The sequence below is a fragment of the Cryptomeria japonica genome, chromosome 8, assembly GCF_030272615.1.
Source record: "Cryptomeria japonica chromosome 8, Sugi_1.0, whole genome shotgun sequence".
Taxonomy (NCBI): domain Eukaryota; kingdom Viridiplantae; phylum Streptophyta; class Pinopsida; order Cupressales; family Cupressaceae; genus Cryptomeria; species Cryptomeria japonica.
Window position 1 is genome coordinate 184358331 of NC_081412.1, and position 21338 is coordinate 184379668.

General features: G+C 38.7%; 1 protein-coding gene across 3 annotated transcripts in view; it reads right to left on the reverse strand.

Annotated features, from left to right (window-relative positions):
* The window catches only part of LOC131048354 (callose synthase 3), a 218098-nt gene that overhangs the window by 188356 nt on the left and 8404 nt on the right, over positions 1-21338 (reverse strand). For all 3 annotated transcript variants that reach the window (XM_057982289.2, XM_057982286.2, XM_057982287.2), the window contains exon 3: positions 17222-17322. In XM_057982289.2, coding sequence (XP_057838272.1) covers positions 17222-17322 — 101 coding nt within the window. The remainder of the gene's footprint in view (positions 1-17221; positions 17323-21338) is intronic.

The following is a 21338-nucleotide window of genomic DNA, read 5'->3' on the forward strand; positions in this document are numbered from 1 at the left end:
CCATAGATGAACTACTCACCGAAAACTTTGCATTTAAATATATCTAGACTCAACTTGTTTCTGTTGTGTTCTCATTTATTAACTCATTGGATGCATCTTCTCATTGAATTTTGCAAAAAAATGCATTTCTAATTAAATTTAAGCGAGTTTTTTAAGTTGCCAAGTTTTTGCCGAGTACTGGCCGAGTTTTTCTCGAGTTTTTTTTAAGGCCTTGGCAAGTTTTTGCTAATGGCGAGTAGCTCAACTATGGTTAGTAGCACAATTGAGGACAAGTTTCACATCATCTCAGGTGTGAAACGGGTAGGTGGAAGAGGCCCAAAGAGGTATGGGAAAAGAGAACTTGTTCTACAAGATGGGTGCAATTGAGACGGAATGGCACTTTCTCTTTGCGTGCAGAACGTATGATGATATCCGTGCTCAATACGAGATCATCTCGAAGACCAACAACATACACAGCTTTCTCGTCAAAATACATAGCAGGAGATCTGACATTAAAAGGAATATGAAGATGGTTTAGGCTATGATTTCTTGGTCCCATAGACTGATTGGTCTCGTGGATGTTAGTAAAATCATTCATTCATTCAGTCAAACCTTTTAATATTTTAATTTGTATTTTTTTATACCATGTTAGGTTGCCAAAACTCAATTTGCATCACACAATCATTTTAAGATGACTTGCAAAGGTGTGAGATGCTAGTGCAATCACTGGTTAGGAGGGATCTCAAAGAGATCAATCCTGACTGGTCAACAAGAGTAAACACAACGGAAACACAAGGATATGATGGAGGCAATGCAGAACAGAATGTATTATATCATGAAAACTGATTACAATCAATCGGTAACAGCCGGTTACAGAAACTAGCTCACTGGCTTGTTCAAACATTCTTAATTATAGAACAAGTCACAACTGGGACCTCAAATCTTTAGATCTATCTTCTATGTTCTAAATCTTTACTCATCCCTATTCTAATGCTCAATTACAATGATTTATACGATCCAAGGGGATCCGGTCAGCCCAAAAAGGATCAAATGCTAAAGAACAAGACCTAATGTGTAAAAACAACAAGGTCGGCCTCCGCCAAATAAATTACTCCGAAAAATCCAAAGGATGGAGTGTAGATCAAAGAGAAGGTCGGCCACACGCCAAGCAACGTCGAAATAAACACTCAGGGCTCCACAAGCTACGGAAGGGATCCGGTAGATTTCGATAGATTTCGATAGATTACAAATGCAAATAGGTCCAGGCAACCGGTACCAGAAAACTGTCTCGGAAACCGGTAGCGATAACTTGCCGGAAGATCCAAATGCTCCGCAGTTTGGGAATAAGGTAGATGATCAGATCCTCAAGCAAAAATCCAACTCCTCGAGATCCGGTGAGCCAATGCTAGAAAATGCAGAATGAAATGCTAAAACTGCAAAACAAAAAGCAAAACAAAAAGGATATATTTTTGGTTGATGCAAGATTGCCAAGAACCAGGGATCCTCCTGCATCAAACATCCGAGGTTGTTGAAAAAAAAGTGAGTCTCTCACTTTGCTGGGATTAGAGGAAAACCAAGGCGGTCTACCTCTGTTTGAGAAATCCAAGATGAATCTTCAACTAGTCTGCCTTTCCACTTTACTAGATACTCCTTATACTGATTGCTCCGGGTACTACACCCAATCCTACTGTCCAAAATGTCTTCAATTTGATCTGGTTCCTCCTGAGGCAACTGTTTCTCCAAGTCTGCAATACTGTCCTCACTGAATTCTGGTTCATACTAATGTAGGTCTACAATGTTAAATATAGGTGAAATACTCAGACTATCCGGTAACTCCACTTCATATGCATTCCCGGAACTGAACTTTCTCAAAATCTTGCAAGGTCCAAACTTCCTCATCTACAACTTGTTATAAGTTCCCACCAGGAATCTTTCTTTTCTCAGATACACCATCACTTCATCGCCAACTTCAAATTCCTTATGTCTCCTCTTCTCATCTACTTTCTCCTTATACTTGTTGTTCATGTCCTCCAAATGCTGCTTAACTTGAATATGTAAGTCCTTTATGCGATCTGCAAATTCTTCAACTTCTGCACTTCTCCGGTCTTCACTGCTAATATCTCTTAATTTTGATATACCTCTGGGGTGTGCTTCGGTAACAATCTCAAAAGGTGTCCTTCCGGTACTCCTATTTACTGAATTATTGTAGGCAAACTCTACTTGTGCAAGAATCAAATCCCAACTTCCGGTTTTGTCTCCAACTAAGCATCTTAACAAATTTCCCAAGCTCCGGTTAACTACTTTTGTTTGTCCATCAGTCTATGGGTGAAAAGTAGAACTGAACTTCAAATCTGTCTTCGTCTTCTTCCAAAGTGTTCTCCAAAAATAACCAACAAACTTAGTATCTCTATCTGAAACTATGCTCTTAGGTAATCCATGCAATCTCACCACCTCCTTGAAAAATAGGTCAACTATATGCACTGCATCTGATGTCTTCTTACAAGGTATGAAATGAGCCATCTTCAAGAATCTATCCGCTACTACAAATATAGAATCATTCCCTCTCTATGTTTTAGGCAATCCAAGTATGAAATTCATGTTGATATCTTCCCAAGGTCTCTTTGGTACTATCAAAGGTGTATACAATCCCACATTCTGACTACTACCCTTTGCTACTTGACAAACTCTACAACTTTGCACATATTTCCTAACATCCTTATGAATTTGGGGCAAAAAGTAAAGCTCACTCACCACTGCTACTGTTTTCTCAACATCAAAGTGTCCGGCTAATCCTCCACTATGTTTCTCCTTTATCAAATTCTCCCGCATAGAACTCTTAGGTATGCAAAACTGAACTCCTCTTAATAACATCCCATCTTGAATGAAGTAATCCAGCCACTCGCTTCTATCTACCGTAACCGGTTCTCTACATGCTCTCCAAGGTTCTGCAAAACCCGGGTCATCATCATACAAGGTCCTCAACTCCTCAAATCCTAATACTATCAATCTCATCTTTGTCAGCAAATTCCTTCTTCTACTCAATGCATCAGCAACTTTGTTAGATTTCCCACTTTTATGCTTTAACACAAAGGTGTAACCCTGCAAAAATTCTACCCATCTCATGTCTTTGATTCAACTTACTCTGGCTGTTCAAATACTGCAAAGCTTGATGATCCGTATACAACACAAACTCCTTAGGCAACAGGTAATGTCTCCACTTCTTCAAGGCTTGAACTATGGCACAAAATTCTTGATCATACATTGAGTATCTCCTCCGGGCATCATTCAATTTCTCACTGAAATAAGCTACTGCTCTCCCCTCCTGACTCAACACGGCTCCAATTGCAGTTCCACTTGCATCACAATCCACTTGAAATACTTTGTTGAAATCCGGTAAAGCTAACACAGGCTGCTAAGTTACTTTCTACTTCAACAATTCAAAACTTTTGTTTACTCCGGTGGTCCACTTGAATTCCTTCCTATCTCCCCTCATTGTCTCAGTCATAGGGGTTACAAAATGAATTGATATTTCTGATGAACTTTCGGTAGAAACTAGCCAATCCATGAAATGAGCTTACTTCTCCAATGCTTTCCAGTGGGCCATTCAACAATTGCTTTTACTTTCTCAAGGTCCATCTTCAAACCATCCTCAGATATCAAAAATCCCAAATAGACTAATTCTTCCTTCATGAAAGTACACTTCTTAAGATTTATCAGCAACTTTTCTTCTCTCAAACTCTGCAAAACTTGTCTTAATGCAACAGATGCTCCTCATTTGTCCTACTGAAAATCAGAATGTCATCCAAATATACAATAACAAACTTACCCAAGAATTTCTTCAATACCTCATTCATCAGCCTCATGAAAGTACTCGATGCATTAGTTAACCCAAAAGGCATCACCAACCACTCATACAGTACTTCATTTATCTTGAATGCTTTCTTCCACTCATCTCCTTCTCTGATCCTAATCTGATGATATCCACTCTTCAAGTCTATCTTTGTAAAGTATTTGGCTCCTTTCAAACAATCCATTATGTCATCCATCCTAGGCAAAGGAAACCGATATTTCACTATGATCTTGTTTATTGCTATGGAATCGGTACACATCCTCCATTCTCCATTCTTCTTAGGTGCTAATACTGTTGTGTTGATGTGTATTTTGTACACGGCCAAACACAGAATAAAATACCTAAAGGTACCTTATCCTCTCTTGAGCAAAGTTTTCCGACTGTTGAAGATCTCGTCAAAGGATCAATCGAGGCAACTCCAAGGTTCTTGTATGTAGGTTCTCTACTCGTGGATAAGCTCTTTGTGGTATGATGTGATTTTGTTGGAATCACAAGGGAACTTACACTTGACGACCTAAACGTCTGATTTGCTGGAATCATAGGTCCTATTAACCAACTGGAAGACAAACAAATGGCAAAAGATGCAGGGTTCAAGAAGTCTACTCTACTACCTAGAATGCGAGAAGATGAATGAGCGACTAGGCGACTAGGTGGAGTCCTACTGGGCTGGGTCTCACCATCAAGTTGAACAATTCAACACCAACTCAGTGCGATCTTCTGGGGAATGCTTCGAATATATTCAAATCGGACACCATCAGATACTGATCATCATTCAAGTTAATGCATGAACAATAGACGTGTAACAACTTGAGATTAAGCTCATTTTATGCCAGTCGACCACGTAGGGCGCACTTACAATCAATAAGAGGCTAGTGGTATGGATTAGACGGATTCCACACAGGTGCATTCAACAACTTCTTTAATTCAATTTAATTATCTATCATCTAAAATGAAGATTCAACAAGAGACCATGCATATTGCAACGAAACGACATATTTCACCATATCTTCAATGAAAAAGAAGTCTTTACAATTAAGGCAACAATGTCTTGTCTTCTCTTCCTAGTCTACTCTAATTGCTATTCTATTTGCTATTCTACTACCTATTCACAGACTATCAACTATTTTCTAACTATTCTCTATTAGCTAACCATTAGCCTTTGCAAATGAGGAGCCAGGGCTTATATAGCGCCCTCAATACAATTCAATGGCCCAGATCAACTTGAGATCAATGGCCGAGATTTTACAATGAAAACCCTAATTAGGGTTTGTTACAACAAACTCAATTCTGGCGAATGAAACAATGGCATTGTTTGGACGCATGTCTTCTTTGGAATATTCGACCAATGGAGAAGCGGTGTAGGTACATCGAAGTTTGTGCCATCTCCCATGAGTCAGGTACATTGAATCTGGACACACTGAGGTGGACCAATCCGACTGGAGGAGTGATGACTGGGATGCCACCTTGTCTGACACTTGTAACTTGGTAGATATTCAATTTGATGTTGTTGAGAAGCTAGCTTTAATTAACTCTTCTGAAACTGTCTGCTTCTTCAACGAACCCTTGCTTTAACTTCCTTTGTCTTCGATGTGCAGGATGGATGGTGTACCTTCCTTCAAATGCTGGACTGGAAGAGGTCGTCCCTGATGGTGCTGGACTGGAGAAGGTCGTCCTTGTTGATGCTGGACTGGAGAAGGTCGTCCTTGTCTTGCCTTGGTCTGCAAGACAAACCAAGAGATGATTAAGGACATAATAAATTCATTTCAACATAGCATTTTATACCTTAAATCATCAACAAGAAGACATCAAAATTAAGTTTGTTCAAGAGTCTTTCCAGGGACAGGCCCAATAAGAATTTCGCCCTGGACCCTCTGGAAGGGTCAAGAGCGAATTTTGCACTTTTGGACAAATTCCATCATGTCTCTACTCCAAAATACCTTCCGAGGCAAGCATACACTAGTCTTTTCTTCCTCCAGAGCCTAGGAATCCACGCCTTGACCTCTATCATGAGCAATTTGAGTGAAATTGGGAATTTCGCTCTGGACCCTCTCGAAGGGTTAGGAGCGAAATTCACCTTTTAGGTCACAACTCTTCATTTTCTTCACTTCAATCCATCTTGCAGGGCAAAATAACATCATTTCAACCTCAACTACACCTTAGGACTCCTAGTCTTGTCTTGACACAAGGAGGAAATAGGTAGATGAAGAATTTCGCTCTGGACCCTTTGGAAGGGTCAGGAGCGAAATTCACCTTTTAGCTCAAAATTCACACTTTTTAAGGTCAAACATCTTTCCAAGACATTCCAAATAGCTTTTCTCACCCTAGTCTAGGTTTAACTTTGCTCAAATTTTGGAAGAAAAGATGGTTTTCAAGATTTTCGCTCTGGACCCTTTGGAAGGGTCAGGAGCGAAAATCACTTTTTAGGCTCAATTCCTTCACATTTGATAATCATTGATAAGTCAAAGTTATTTCTAAGGACCTCTCCCATCAAAACTCACCTTAGTCAGCACTAGGCTTGGCACAAAATTGGGAAAAAAGGTGGTTTTGAGAAAATTCGCTCTGGACCCTTTGGAAGGGTCAGGAGCGAAATTCTCATTTTGAGCTCATTTCTTCATATTTGATGACTCTTGATAATTCAAGGACATTCCGAAGGACACCTCTAATCTTGACCCACACTAGACTTGGCATAAATTTGAGGGAAAAGATAGGTTTTGCACGATTTCGCCCTGGACCCTTTGGAAGGGTCAGAAGCGAATTTCATGATTTGCTTGTTTATCCTCACTCAATTCCATTATTTTCACTTTGTTTACTTGGACTCTTATCCTTGGATCCCTCTCCCATGCTTGCAACATTTCGCTTGACCTCAAAGTGACTAGAAAAGAGAATTTTGCTAGAAATCATGGCCAGGGACAGGACCTATAATGAATTTCGCCCTGGACCCTTTGGAAGGGTCAAGAGCGAAATTCTTCCTCTAGCCCAAAATCATCCTTTTTTGAGACAAAAATCCATTCAAGGGCAATCTCAAGGGCTTCTATCATCCTTGTCTAGGCCTGACTTGGCACAAATGTGAAAGGAATAGGTGGATTTAGGATTTTCGCTTTGGACCCTTTGGAAGGGTCAGGAGCGAAAATCTCATTCTTGACTTGATCCTTCATCTTTTCACCTCCAATCTTCTCTAGAAGGTAACTAAACATCATTCTCATGCAAGGATCAAAGTCTTAAGCCCAAGCAAGGTTAAAAAGGTAGGCTTGTAAGGAATTTCGCTCTGGACCCTTTGGAAGGGTCAGGAGCGAAATTCACCTTCTTAGCTAGAATCCTTCATTTTTTTCAAAGCTCTCACACATTTCCAAAGTCCAAACATGTCCACTCTTCCCTTCAAGATGCCTTACAAATCCAAATTTGGTCAAACTAGGGAGGAAATGAGCCTTAGGAGGATTTTCGCTCTGGACCCTTTGGAAGGGTCAGGAGCGAAAATCACCATTTGGGCTTGATTGTTCATTTTTTAAACTTCAATTTTCTCCTAGAGGCAAATATAGATCGTTTTCCATCAAAGGAGCAAGGTTTAAAGCCCAAACAAGGGAGCAAATGAAGTTTATGGGGAATTTCGCTCTGGATCCTTTGGAAGGGTCAGGAGCGAAATTCTCCTTTTGAGTTAAAATCTTGATTTTTCAAAGCTTCTAACTCCCTCTCAAGGCAAAAACATACCCATTCATCTCCCATCAAGCCAACACCTAGCCAAAATAAGGAAAGAAAACTAGAGTTATAAGGATTTCGCTCTGGACCCTTTGGAAGGGTCAGGAGCGAAAATCATGCTTTGACCTTGATTCTTGATTTTTCAAACTCTAATCTTCCTTGGGAGGCAAACATAGATCCTTCTTCATGCATCTCCACCTTGGTCCTGACTCAATGAGTGCTTTCAAGAATTTCGCTCTAGACCCTTTGGAAGGGTCAAGAGCGAAATTCATCTTCTTGACTAAAATCCTTCATCTTTCAATCTTGACAAGGCTAGAACAGTCAAAAATACCTTCAACCATGCCTTAGGAACTAGAAATTTGGCCTTGATAAGTGAGAATTTGAGGTCTTCAAGGATTTTCGCTCTAGACCCTTTGGAAGGGTCCAGAGCGAAATTTGACATTTTGGTCTCTCCGTCAAGATCATTTTATGGAATATAACATTTAAGTATAAGAAAGAAGAAAGATATATTCCATATACTATCAGGATGTTTGAGAGTGGTTTCGAACCTCCAGGAGTTATATTGCAAAATCTAGTTTTTGGAGGATTCTTCAATTTTCCAGACTTAGTCAAATTTCAGGATCAAGACATTCCAGACTTAGCCAAATTTTAGGGCATTTGAAGATCAGGATGGCATTCCAGACTTCCTCACTCACCAACTTGACCTAGCTCAAGCAAAGCCTGCTATCCAGGTGATCCCCCTGGCGACACTCGAAAAGCAAAGGCTAACAGACAAAACTCTAAAACCTAGAAAGCAAACCCTAGAAAGCCAAAAAAGCAGGGGGTCCCCATTTGCAATGGGGCAATGAGTGAGTACGTCACAACATGTTGGTACTGCACAAGGTCTCAAACTTTCTCCAATCAAACCTTTCTTCAACAATTCCTGCACTTGTCTATTCAACTCTTCATTCTCTATCGCTGTCATCCGATGTGCAGCTTTGTTAGGCAAACTAGCTCCGGGAATCAGGTCCATGCAATGACTGATACTTCTCACAGGTGGTAATCCATCAGGCACATTATCTGAAATGATGTCTTCATACTCTGTCAACAACTCTTTTATCTCTTTCAGTTGTTGTTCTTCATGCTCCGGGTTCTCAGTCTTCTTAGGAACTAAGCCAAAACACATTCTCATGTCTCATTCCATCCAAGAATTTCCTTCCATCCACAAAACAGATTCTAGCATTCGTACAGACTTCACTCTTCAAAGGTTCCTCCAAGGGCAACAAGGTTTGCTTTATCCCATTGGCCGCAATAGTGTATGTATTCTTCCTCCCATCATGTATTGCCTGTCTATCAAACTGCCAAGGTCTACCCAACAAAAGGTGACAAATATCCATAGGCATAGTATCATAGAAGACTTCATCATGATAATTCCCAATTTTCAATTTCACCAAACATTGCTCACTTACTAACAACTTATGATCATCCTGAATCCATGCTATCTGATAAGGCTTAGGGTGTTTCAATCTTTGCAAATTCAACTTATTCACCATCTCTTCTTAAACAAGATTATCCGAACTACCGCTATCAATAACAACTTTATAGCACTTACCTTACATCTAGTCTTGAACAAATTCTTCCTCTGCAAGGGCTCTTCATCTCCTCTGGTATGACACAAAGCTCTCCTCATCATCAACAATTCTCCATCCTTCAGTTTATTGGCTGATCCAGTGGGGCTTTCTTCCACCACTGATGTTCTTCCGATATTCTCTGTCTTCTTACATTCGAAAGCATGATGTCCTCCTCCACACTTATAACAAGTTCCTCTAAACACTCTCTTGTCTTGACTTCTGTCATCTTTTCCAAAATTCTCATTCCGGTAGCCATCCGGTTCTCTCCTCCGGTAGAACTTTCTATCATCTTTCCGGTATGAATTACCTTCTTTGCTTACTTCCTTGTCCTTGTTCGGATCGGTACAAGTTTCTCTTGTAAGCTTCTTCAACACTCTGCAATTTGATCAAACTGAGTTCATCTTGTATAGACATCCGCAATCCATTCAAATATCTTGCAACTTGTTCAACTTCATCATCAATATGTCTGTATCTGATATTCAACTTGTAAAATGCTTCAATGTACTCCTTCACACTAGATTCCTTCGGCCTCAAATTCTGCAACTTCCGGAACAAATTCACTTGATAATAAGCTAGCATAAATTTTGATTTCAACTTAGCAACCATCTGATCCCATGTCTTGATCTTCTCTTTACCTCTTATCTGTCTATCAACCTGCAAATGCTCCCACCAAAGAGATGCATGACCTTTCAACCGGGTACAGGCATATTTCACCTTTCTTTCTTCTGCGGTGTTTTCAAAATCAAAATATTTCTCCATCTCCGAGATCCAATCCATCAATTCATCTGAATCCAACTTTCCATCATATTCCGGTGGGGTAAAATGAGGTTTAGTCTTCGCCCTAATCAAAACCCTCAAAAACCTTTCTTCATCAGGATCTACCGCCGATGGGTTTACTTCTTTTGTCGGGGCTTCTTCTCCTTCATCTTCACTCACATCTTCAATATGTCGGCCTCTTCTCTACGCTATCTCAACGGCTTCCAACCGGGCTGCAGTTCCTTGCAAAATTTCCATCACAACAGGGTCTGCATTCCCACGTGCTCCACCATTCCTATTTCCTCTTCACGACAGCCCTCTACAGCTGCAGGTCGGATCCACAGTCCGCCACCCTACAACAAAATTTCTCAGGACAACGCAATCTCCGGAACGAAAGCTCGCTCCAATACCACTTGGTGTAGTCACCGGTTAGGAGGGATCTCAAAGAGATCAATCCGGACCAGTCAGCAAGAGTAAACACAACGGAAACACAAGGATATGATAGAGGCAATGCAGAACAGAATGTATTATATCATGAAAATTGATTACAATCAACCAATAACAGCCGGTTACCGAAACTAGCTCACTGGCCTGCTAAAACATGCTTAATTACAGAACAAGTCACAACCAGGACCTCAAATCTTCAGATCTATCTTCTATGTTCTGCATCTTAACTCATCCCTATTCTAATGCTCAATTACAATGATTTATACGATCCAAGGGGATCCGGTCGGCCCAAAAAGGATCAAATGCCGAAGAACAAGACCTAACATGTAAAAACAACAAGGTCGGCCTCCGCCAAATAAATTCCTCCGGAAAATCCAAAGGATGAAATGTAGATCAAAGAGAAGGTCAACCACATGCCAAGGAACATTGGAATCAAAGCTCAAGGCTCCGCAAGCTACAAAAGGGATCCGGTAGATTCCAATAGATTACAAATGCAAATAGGTCCAGGCAACCTGTACCAGAAAACTGTCTCGGAAACCGGTAGAGATAACTTGCCGGAAAATGATCCAAATGCTCCGCGGTTTGGGAATAAGGTAGATGATCAAGTCCTCAAGCAAAAAACCAACTCCTTGAGATCCGGTGAGCCAATACTAGAAAATGCATAATGAAATGCTGAAATTGCAAAACAGAAAGGAAATATTTTTGGTTGATGCAAGATTGCCAAGAACTGGGGATGCTCTTGCATTAGATGCTTTGGGTGTTGTGGTCATCAACAATTTGGAGTGTATGGAGGCAATCAAGTGCAGAGAGAGCCCAAAATGTCAAAGCATTGATCCTAAATCATGAGTTGTGTGCTCATGTGGAATATGTTTTGAATTTCACTAAACCCATCAACATTATTAAGTATGCTTATACAAATCACCCATGTTTGGCTGTAATTTATGATGGAATGGACTCTATAGTTGAAAAAATAAGGACCATAATAGATGTTGAGGAGCATAACCCAACAAAAGCATTTTTCAAACAATGCTCAAGATCATTGTTGACCATTGGAACAACAAAAAAATTCCCTTGCATCTCCTATCATTTCCCTTGCCTCCAAAGTATTATAGCAAAGAGATACTTTCCTTGCCAAGAAGGGTAGCACCATATAGGGATGAAACAGTTGTTGTTGGCTACATGACTACTTTTAGAAGAATGTTCCCAAATGTAGATATACAAAGAGTTGTCTTGAATGAATTTGGTCACTTCATATCTTCAAATAATCGTGATGTTTGCACTCTTTGAGACAAAAATACAAAAAAAAGGCTCATCAAGGCTTATGCATACTTGGCCAAGGCTATATTTGCTTGCAACCCCTTGCAATAAAAATTCTAACTCAAGTATGCAAATTTATATTTTTTTAACTTTTTTGTTTTTCATTTGTTGTTGTATATTATAATTTTATAATTTAGAATTTATGTTTGCAAATTTTAAATGTTGTACGCAAATTCAATAAGTTGTGAGTTCTTCAACTAAGCAAAATTGAAGCACCATACTTCGTCCACTCAATTAAGTGCAACCAACTGGGTGCAAAAAAAATTCAAGATTTGGTCTTTGAGCATGCCAACCTTCATCTCTTGCCACATAAGATATCAATACAATGATTGAGTGACAAAGAATTAGGATCAAAATTCTAAGCATGCCGACTTAGATGCTACAATTGCACAATTTGCCAAAGTCTCTGTCGACGAGGCAACTTACACATGTTATGCAGCTACTGGAAGTGGCACTAGAACTAGTTGTGGTTCAAATAAAATTGAACCAAATGTTGATAAGGGCAATATGAATACTATTAAATATTGATTGTAATTTTCATTGTGTATTGAAATTTAACATATCACTAAATTCTGAAATTATGAGTATTTCCTTTTTTGCAAATTATGAGGTACTTAAATATTTGCTTATTAACGATTATGAGTATCACTACTTTTATATTTTATATTTTAAAATCTTTAATACATATATTATATTATAAACATATATAGATATATAGTTGAACCCATACCCCTATTCAAGGAAAAAATTTACCATGTTGCCGTACCCAATGCCTTTACCTATACCCACATCAAGATCATTAACTTAGAAAAAATATACTTGAAAACAAAATAACCTTCAACACTCCAAGTTGGAGGTCTTGAAAATGTCTTGTGACATATGATGATTTCTTTGACTCACTAGATCTTTTGCCAATATTGCGATATCAAATTGAGTGATTGAACATAGGCTATCCAAAAAATATGCCCTCCACTATTGAAACAACACCCTACAATTTTTTACATTGTTTGTTATGACTCGAACAATGTTTTTGAGGCCTGCCATTTCAATGGATTGTATGTGGATATTGGCAATGGAAGTTGCATCCCTCACTTGCCCCTCACAGTATTCTACCTTCAAAAACATTGGCCCTTTAGGGGACACTACAATGACATTAATTAGTGGTCTATTTTTGCAATCTTTCCATTCATTAGAAGTGATGGACACTCCTGTTTCGTGCTATGTATTATCGATTGCTCCTAATGATGCCTTTATGAAAGGTTTCTCCTAGGCCAATATAGTGATGCACACCTTTTCATACCCAAGACATTTTGTACATATTGTCATTGATGTCAAAGGTGAGAGGATTATTGTCATTGATGTCAAAGATCTCAAAGCAGACTGTGCAGAATTTATATCTGATATAGAGCAGACATTATAGCATCATTTAAGAAGTCATAAGTGCAGAATTGGAGCAGACAAGATGAAAAAATCAGATCATTAATGGGCCAACCCATGAGATGGTATTCTTCCTATGCACATGCTGGCCGACTAAGAGACATTGCAGCAAAATCTTTATTTCTTATGGGAGAAATTAAAATGATATTAATTAGGTCACTTCTCTAAATGGTCAACGCTCCTAGTCTTATCAACTCCTTCTAAAGGAATCGAAATAAATTAAATTATGTTTGACCAACTCATACTATCAATGCTGGCATCATAACCCCTATAATATGTATAAAAGGTTTTAAATAATATTCAAAAACAAAATTAAAAAATCTTGAAAATATTCTTCGAAACTTGAAAAAAATTACAAACTTCACTCACCTTTGATAAATAAATCTTCCCCATTCAGCTCTTTCTTTCTAGTTGATGTAGGTCTTTCTCTCCCTAGCCTTCACCTTTGAATAAAATGCAACCACCTTCAAAAATCAACAATCAAAACCTGGAGGCAAAAATGGTGTTCTACTCACTTGTGTTGGCGAAACAAGGCAAACAAGATTAAGAACCCCCAGTTTAAGGTGAAATCAAGTATTTCAGAGCTTTTGTGTTTTTAAAATTTAAATTGTTAAAAAAAGGTTATTTTCACTTTTTTGGACAACCCGAGTGTGAGTCTACTTGGATTCCTTGAGGTATAACCCAAGTTTGCCCAAGGTCCACCCTAGGTTGGGTAAACCCAAACCTGTCCCAACCCCAAACTCAATCCTAAACCAAACCCATATGGATTCAAGGAGGTTCCTATCAAACCTTGCAACATAAATTTCTTTCAAACCTTTCCTCTACCATAAATTCAAGAATTGGATGCTAAGATAGATTCTAGGAAACATTCAACATCTTTCAAAGATCCAAGACTCCCACTTATGCCACATAAGAAGAGAAACCAAAAAAATCAATTGACATAGCCTTGTTTCTTTCACCCTCACTGAAAAGGGTTGCAAAATCAACAAAATTAATAATGTACAGATTTTTTTAAGGGGTCAATCACCTTAAAACCATCCCCTTGAGCTTCCCCCTTTATATGAGGCCATCCTTTTTTGAGTTGATGGGTATTTTACATGCCCAACAACCTTAAGTCCTTGATATGTTTTTTTTGTGGTGGTGATCACTTACTGCTACAAGTTACACCACCCACTCTATCATCCCAATGATGAGGGAGAGCAATGATGATCATAGAAGGGCTCATATGAGATCTATTTTTAGTATCCTCTCTCTCTCTCTCTCTCTCTCTCTCTCTCTCTCTCACACACACACACACACACACATGAGCCCTCCTATGATCATCACACATCCACCAAATCGTTTGGATGCTCATTCCCTCAGCTCTTCTAAGACTCTGCAAATCAGAATTTCTTGGTTCCACATTCTTCTTGGGTTTCAAGCTTCCTATACCTTCGTCAACTTTGGTATTTGACACAAGATTAGCCACTCTCTTGGCTAAAATTTATTGCTTCCACTATCCTCAATCTTAGGTTTGTTCTTCCTACCACATGCTCTACTCTTTGGCTTTTGGCAATTTTTTTTCTCTACAAAGTTTATTTTTATCTAGTCTTTTCTTCGTCTAGATATGGCTAGCAAAAGCACTTATTCCCTTTCCAACAGTTCCAAAGAGAACAAGCCTAGAAATCCTAAATAACGAGACAAACTTCTTGGATTTGAGCAAGTGGAGTGTCCCTATAAACCCAATGCCAACCATGGCTGTCAATTCTCAAATTGCCTTTGTAAACATCATAAGACCACCTTTGCTAATGAGAGAAAAGTGCTCAAGAGTATTAAACTTCTCGTTCTTGCTGAAGACCCTAAAAGCCATGTATCCCTTATAGCTTCCTCAGTCCCTGTTCCATTTCCTAACGACCAACATGACATCCATGCCTAACATTCCCATACACTAACGTTGTGGCTTCAACACAATTCAACTAGGCATTGATTCTTGATTCCCTCAAATCCAACTATCTCAATGTCAAAGAGTTGGTGGGCAACAAGATTAAAACCATATTACATCTATCATGTTTAAGAATAATTGCATACTTCTATAACCCTTTTCTAAAGCCACTTTTAGCAAGGTTTACAAAGACTCTACTCCTTAGTAGAGTTGCAAATTCTTAGAGAAAAGGGGTATGAGAATGATAATAATGCAGTTTCACACCAGGTTGAATGAGGCTGGCTGAGTTGAGAGCAAAACTTCCAAGTCCCCTTCCAAATATCCTATGCCCATGAAGCATTCCACTGACTTTGAGCATCTCAAGCATGATGCTTATAATCCTGCTGGGAAAAAGTTTCGGAGTCTATGATATTCACAAGAGATGACAGCATACATCTGAAATGCTCCACAACCTGCACCTGCACCTGGTAATGAATCCGGTCATAGATGACTGGTTGAAGAGGAGTGACCATGGTTGGCTGTTGAATCTGGTGAAAAAAGATTAGTGCACATTGAAAAACAGGATGATATGCTGGAATTACTGCACCATTCTAATCTCATTCCTGTTCAACATTTCTGATTCTGTTGCTTTATGTTTATGACAGTTTCTAATGGGCATAAATAATCTCGTGATCTTACCATGTCCCGATCATTACTTTGATTATCAGTACCTTTGGTTAAAGATTTTCTGCAACTTTAAAAAGGCTACTCCCATTAAAAAGATTGTTATTATACTTTTTTGGATAGCCATATCCTTTAAACAAGTAGATTCCTACTAAGAGCTACTTGGTTTTTCTGAGGAATCTGTAGGTTTTTGTTTTTCTGTGCATTCTTAGAAACCTGAAAAACGAGATAACCAAGACAGTCATGAAAACATTAAATTCACTTTTTCATGCTTCTTTATAAGAACTGATATATTTTGCCTCACCAAAGAATTCCCCTTGGCCCCAAACATTGAAGCAAATAAGATAAGCTCGTGGAACCTTCAATCAATGAAGATACAAGACAAAATGTTCCAAAGGTATTAAAATAAATCCTATCGCTCCAAATATAGCAATTTTTGTTCAATGTGTATTCACATTTGACTTCAGCAGTGACTAAACATGCTACACTATCTGAGGATAGAAGGGCATACAAGATGCACCAAAGGATGGATGACAATGTCTACAGTTGGGAAGACAATGGGATAAATATTAATCAAATAGAAGATGAAGTCAAAGAGAGTCCAGCCTTAAGTCTCGGATACCAACCTCATTGATGAGGACACAGGATGTCCAGAAAAATCCCCAATTCCAAGAAGCAAGGAAAAAATTAAGGAGATGAAGTCCATAAGATCTCAGAATCTTGGACACCGTTTTCAATTACCAGTACCTGAGGACTTGGGATCAACCACATCTGTTCCCTTCGCAAGAAAAACTGGAAGGTAAGTTCAATAACCATCATAAACACACAGTGCTGAAATGGAAGTGGGCTCAAACCTAAAAGACGTCTTAGAAGACAAGGAAAAAAGATTCAAGAGGCAGAGGTTAGAAACCAATTTATTAGAATGCTAGAGCAATTTAACATCTCGTATAGCTCAATTCTAATGGCAACAGTCATCCGAAGTTTATGTTCATTCTCTCTATTCTATTACATCATTCTCAACTGTAAAATTTTGAAGATATGTAATTGCCCAACAATTAATGGCGTTTTTAACATTTAAGGTGTTTAGTAGTTAAAGTTTAAAAAAGACAAGGTAAACAATTTATGGTGCCAAAAAAGGTAATCTGTTGAAAATGGAAATAGAGATGATGACTACCTCACTTCTAACATTGATTTACACAGATTTGTTGGATCAACCAGAAATTTTATAAATGATGTACAATGTATTAAACTTTAAAGTTAATTCAAAAGAACGTTTTTTCACTCATTCAGCCAGCTTAAGAGCAAGGAAAGGGTATCAGAATGAACAAATGTAGCATAATACGATATATGATTTACACAGATTTGTTGGATCAACCAGAAATTTTATAAATGATGTACAATGTATTAAACTTTAAAGTTAATTCAAAAGAACGTTTTTTTACTCATTCAGCCAGCTTAAGAGCAAGGAAAGGGTATCAGAATGAACAAATGTAGCATAATATGATATATGATTTACAGTATTATAAAGTCATTTTCACTTTTCTGTACCCTTTCGAGCCGTTGTAGCAAAGCTGTTTTGAATTGGCGAACACCACGACCACTAGATGTAGGATCCAATTTGTGAGCTTTTTCAAATGCATAGAACCGACCTGTTAACAAACACATTCATTAACAGTTACAAGCAATCGACAGAATCAGTAGTATGCAAATGCCAAAAACACTTATCCTTTCTTTACATCTATCTTATACTACATCTGAAGAAAACAAGAGTTGCATCATCTTAACAGAACGATTACAACTCCATTCTTCTAATAGTTGGCTAATTCAAATGTAATATCAAATAATATAACAGCCGAACAGCCAAATAAGCTTTAAGCAGCTTGGACAGCTTTAATTGGAAAAGAATCTTCTTTGTTCTAATTGGAACAGATGTCTTATATACTACAAGATTCGTGGGAAATTCTAATGCCTTATTTTCATGTGCTCTGCATTCTAGTTAAACTCTCTTGCAGATTCAATATATGTAACATGTCTTGTAGTATAGTTAGCTTCACTAAAAATAAAAGAATTGCTATATAGATGTGCAATGTCCCTAACTTTTTTTTTTTTTTTTTTAAAACCAAATTCACAATGGAAATGCATGAACCTTAACACTTTTTGATAACCAAGATCCCAATGTGGGCAGGGTGAGAGGATACATTGATTGATGTGAACAATAATAAATCCTTATGCTTGCCGGTGGCAAGCCACGCAGCTTTATAATGCAAGCAATTACAAATCAGGAATAATTGGTTTTGGCAGCAAGCCTTCCAAAACGAATACAAATCAATAACAACTTTGGTGGAGAACCACACAAAGTAACACAATCAACATTAAATCATCGATGCATAGAACTTTCAAAGTACAGCTGCTATGAAGAGATTCGATTGGCTGTGACAGAGACACTGGCAGTTGTATGGCTATGTTGAACTTCAAGGGAGGCGTACTTCCTATTCTAGGAGAATATGGCACACTTTGCTGATTATTACATCCTGTTACATAACCCCAAAACCACTTACAAACTCTATAAGGCAATCCTGAACCTACTACGACTCCAACTGCACATAGCACAATGTTGCTACTGGGCTGTGAGGTTAGCAATTATCAGGGTTCCACGGAGTTTCCTGACAGGGGGGCATGGGGATGGAGGGACCAAGGGCCTAAGTTTGGGACGACAGGGCAAAAGCAGGGTGATGGTGGCAGGGGGGTGGTGCAAATACTAACAGTACTCGGAAAATTAGTTATTAAAAGATGTGTAAGGAATAAATATAAGAACTGAAAATGAAACTTTGCCACACTAAGTAAAGTTTACACTAATAAACATCAAAAACATGAAAATGATTGCATTGAAAATTTGAAATTTGATCTTCAACTATAGTGGGCAGAGTTTTGGAACTTTGGGAGCAAAGTGCAAACCAAGAATAAGTATTAAGAATTGCAAATGAGGTGAAGTTTAAATTTTTAAACTAATAAATAAAAAAGTTAGAAACATAAAAAACATGGAAATGATTGCATAAACTGTTAAACAAAAAGAATGGTGGGTGGATGTTTGGGGTCAAGGGGTAGTGTCCCTTGCGAGGGTCTTGATTATGGCTTTGACTATGAACATGTAGAGATTTGCAACCAAGAGATATAAATTATGTAGATTTTTATGATCATGATTCATCATTGGCCTATTGCTTTCTTAGATTTATAGTTTCATGGGGATTTGTGGGTAACACCAAAACGAGGTTGAAGTTAGCACCCCTTGCGAAGGTCAGGGGCTGAGAGAGAGATGTAAAGAGATAGGTCAAAAAGTGAGATAGAGAGAGGTAGAAAGAGGGGATAGAGGAAGCGTGATAGGGAGAGAGATAGATCTAGAGTTCAGGGAAGATAAGAATAGTGAGATAGAGAGAGCGAGAGAATGCTGATAGGAGCTTGTTCGTTACTGAAATTTGACGAAGTCTGAAAATTTATAAATCTTCTAAAACCTAAAATCTGCATTATAACTGCTAGAGATCTGAAACCACTCTCAATCATCCTGCCAATATATACCTGAAATATTAAATGTTATATTTCATGTATATATTCTGATGAAGAGAATGAGACTAACTTGAAGACAAGGATTCCACTTTCACAAAAAATTTCACCAATTTTTGTTTAGAGACTGAGTTTCTAAGTGGGGGCTACGGGAGACTCCTAGGCGTCCCCAGGATGGCCAAGGTACTCCTGGGCATCTCGGAGACGTTTGGACATCCCCAACAAGTCTCCAGCATCCCAGCGGCAGTGGAGGGATGGCAAGGGGACGTCTCGTCCCCATCCTCGTGTCCTAGAGACGTCCCTGTCCCGGAAACGCGGGGTTGGGGGGGGGGGGGGGCGCGTTTGCGTGGTTCACTGGCAATTAATACTTTGATCCGTCAATTTCATCCCAGCAATGACATGGTTGAGTACAGATTTGTACAGCCAAAGAAATACACCAAAAGGTACAGTGATTAGATTTGCTGTAGGCAGCAAATGATATATGGATAGATAACACCAAAGCTAAAACTTTTCACACACACACATCTGGAAATCTTCAATACACTCCAAAAATGAAAACTGGAAATCCTTCTGCACCCTCCAATGCCACAGTGATCCCTAAATGGAATCACTTCAAATGAATAAGGAGGTTTTTGACCTCCAACTCAAATGCCTTGAGAATTTTCATCCTCGGGCAAGAGGATGAACGTGTGTTTGATCTCAGCTCAAAGGGTCTTGAATTCATAAAAACATATGGATACTTTCTCCAATGCCCAACATCTCTTTTTATAATCCTCTTTCTAAATTCAGAATCATTTCCTACTTTATTCTAGAAGTGACTAGAAAATACTTCTCTAATATTATAATATATCAGCCACCTTTTCTAGAAACACTTTTTCTCATTCAACCCTTTGCAATAATAAAACATAAGTTGTATTTTTCTAAACATAACATAAAGTTAACAGGACAACTTAAATTATTATATTATTTCGCTAACCTTACCCCTTTGGCCTACAGGAAATAATATAATATGCTAGATGTCTCCCAAACACTTATGTCGAGAAAGGGGACATGACAAAATCCTATTCTCCATTATTATTTGAAGTATATTTTGTGTTAGTACATCAATAAGGCACCAAGGTCTTGGAGATTAAAAATATGCTTTGACAACCGTCTAGTAAAATGTGTTGAGTTGATGGGGAGTTGAGTCACAAAATATGCAGTGTATTCCTATTACAAGATGTGGGGAACTGTTGTGACGTATTCACACATCGTCCCATTGCAAATGGGGACCCCTGCTTTTTGCCTTCTGGGGTTTGTTTTCTAGGTCTTTTAGGGTTTTGTCTGTTAGCCTTTGCAGGATGAGTGTCGCCAAGGGGGTCACTAGATAGCACGCTTTGCTTAAGTCAGGGAGTGGTTGAGCAACTTCAGCTAAGATATGGAAGGAATGAATCAAGGATCTAGCCTAGGACAAAGTCAAGCCAGTTTAAGGGTGAAGATTTTAGCCAAGAATGTGAATTTCGCTCCTGACCCTTCCAAAGGGTCCAGAGCAAAATTCTTGAAAACACTCATTTTTCCTTTAGCAAGAGTCAAGACCAAGGTGGAGTTGCATGAGGAAGGATCTATGTTTGCCTCCCAAAGAGGATGAGAGTTGGAAAAGTCAAGGATCAAACCCAAAACATGATTTTCACTCCTGACCCTTCCAAAGGGTCCAGAGCCAAAATCTTTGTAGCTCTCATTTCCTTTCAAATTTTGACTAAGTGTTGGTTTCTAGGGCATGTTGGGGAATGAATTGGTATGTTCTTGCCTTGAGATGGAGTTGGATGATTTTGAAGAGCAAGATTTTAGCCTAAAAGAGAATTTCGCTCCTGTCCCTTCCAAAGGGTCCAGAGCGAAATTCATCATAAACTTCATTTGCTACCTTGTTTGAGCTTGAAACCTTGTTCCTTAGGTGGAAAATGATCTAAGTTTGCTTCTTGAAGTGGTTTGAAGTTGGAAAAGTGAGTGATCAAGCCTAGAATGAGATTTTCGCTCCTAACCCTTCCAAAGGGTCTAGAGCGAAAATCTTCCTGAAGCTCATTTCCTCCCTAGTTTGACCAAATTTTGATTTGTAGGGCATCTTGAAAGG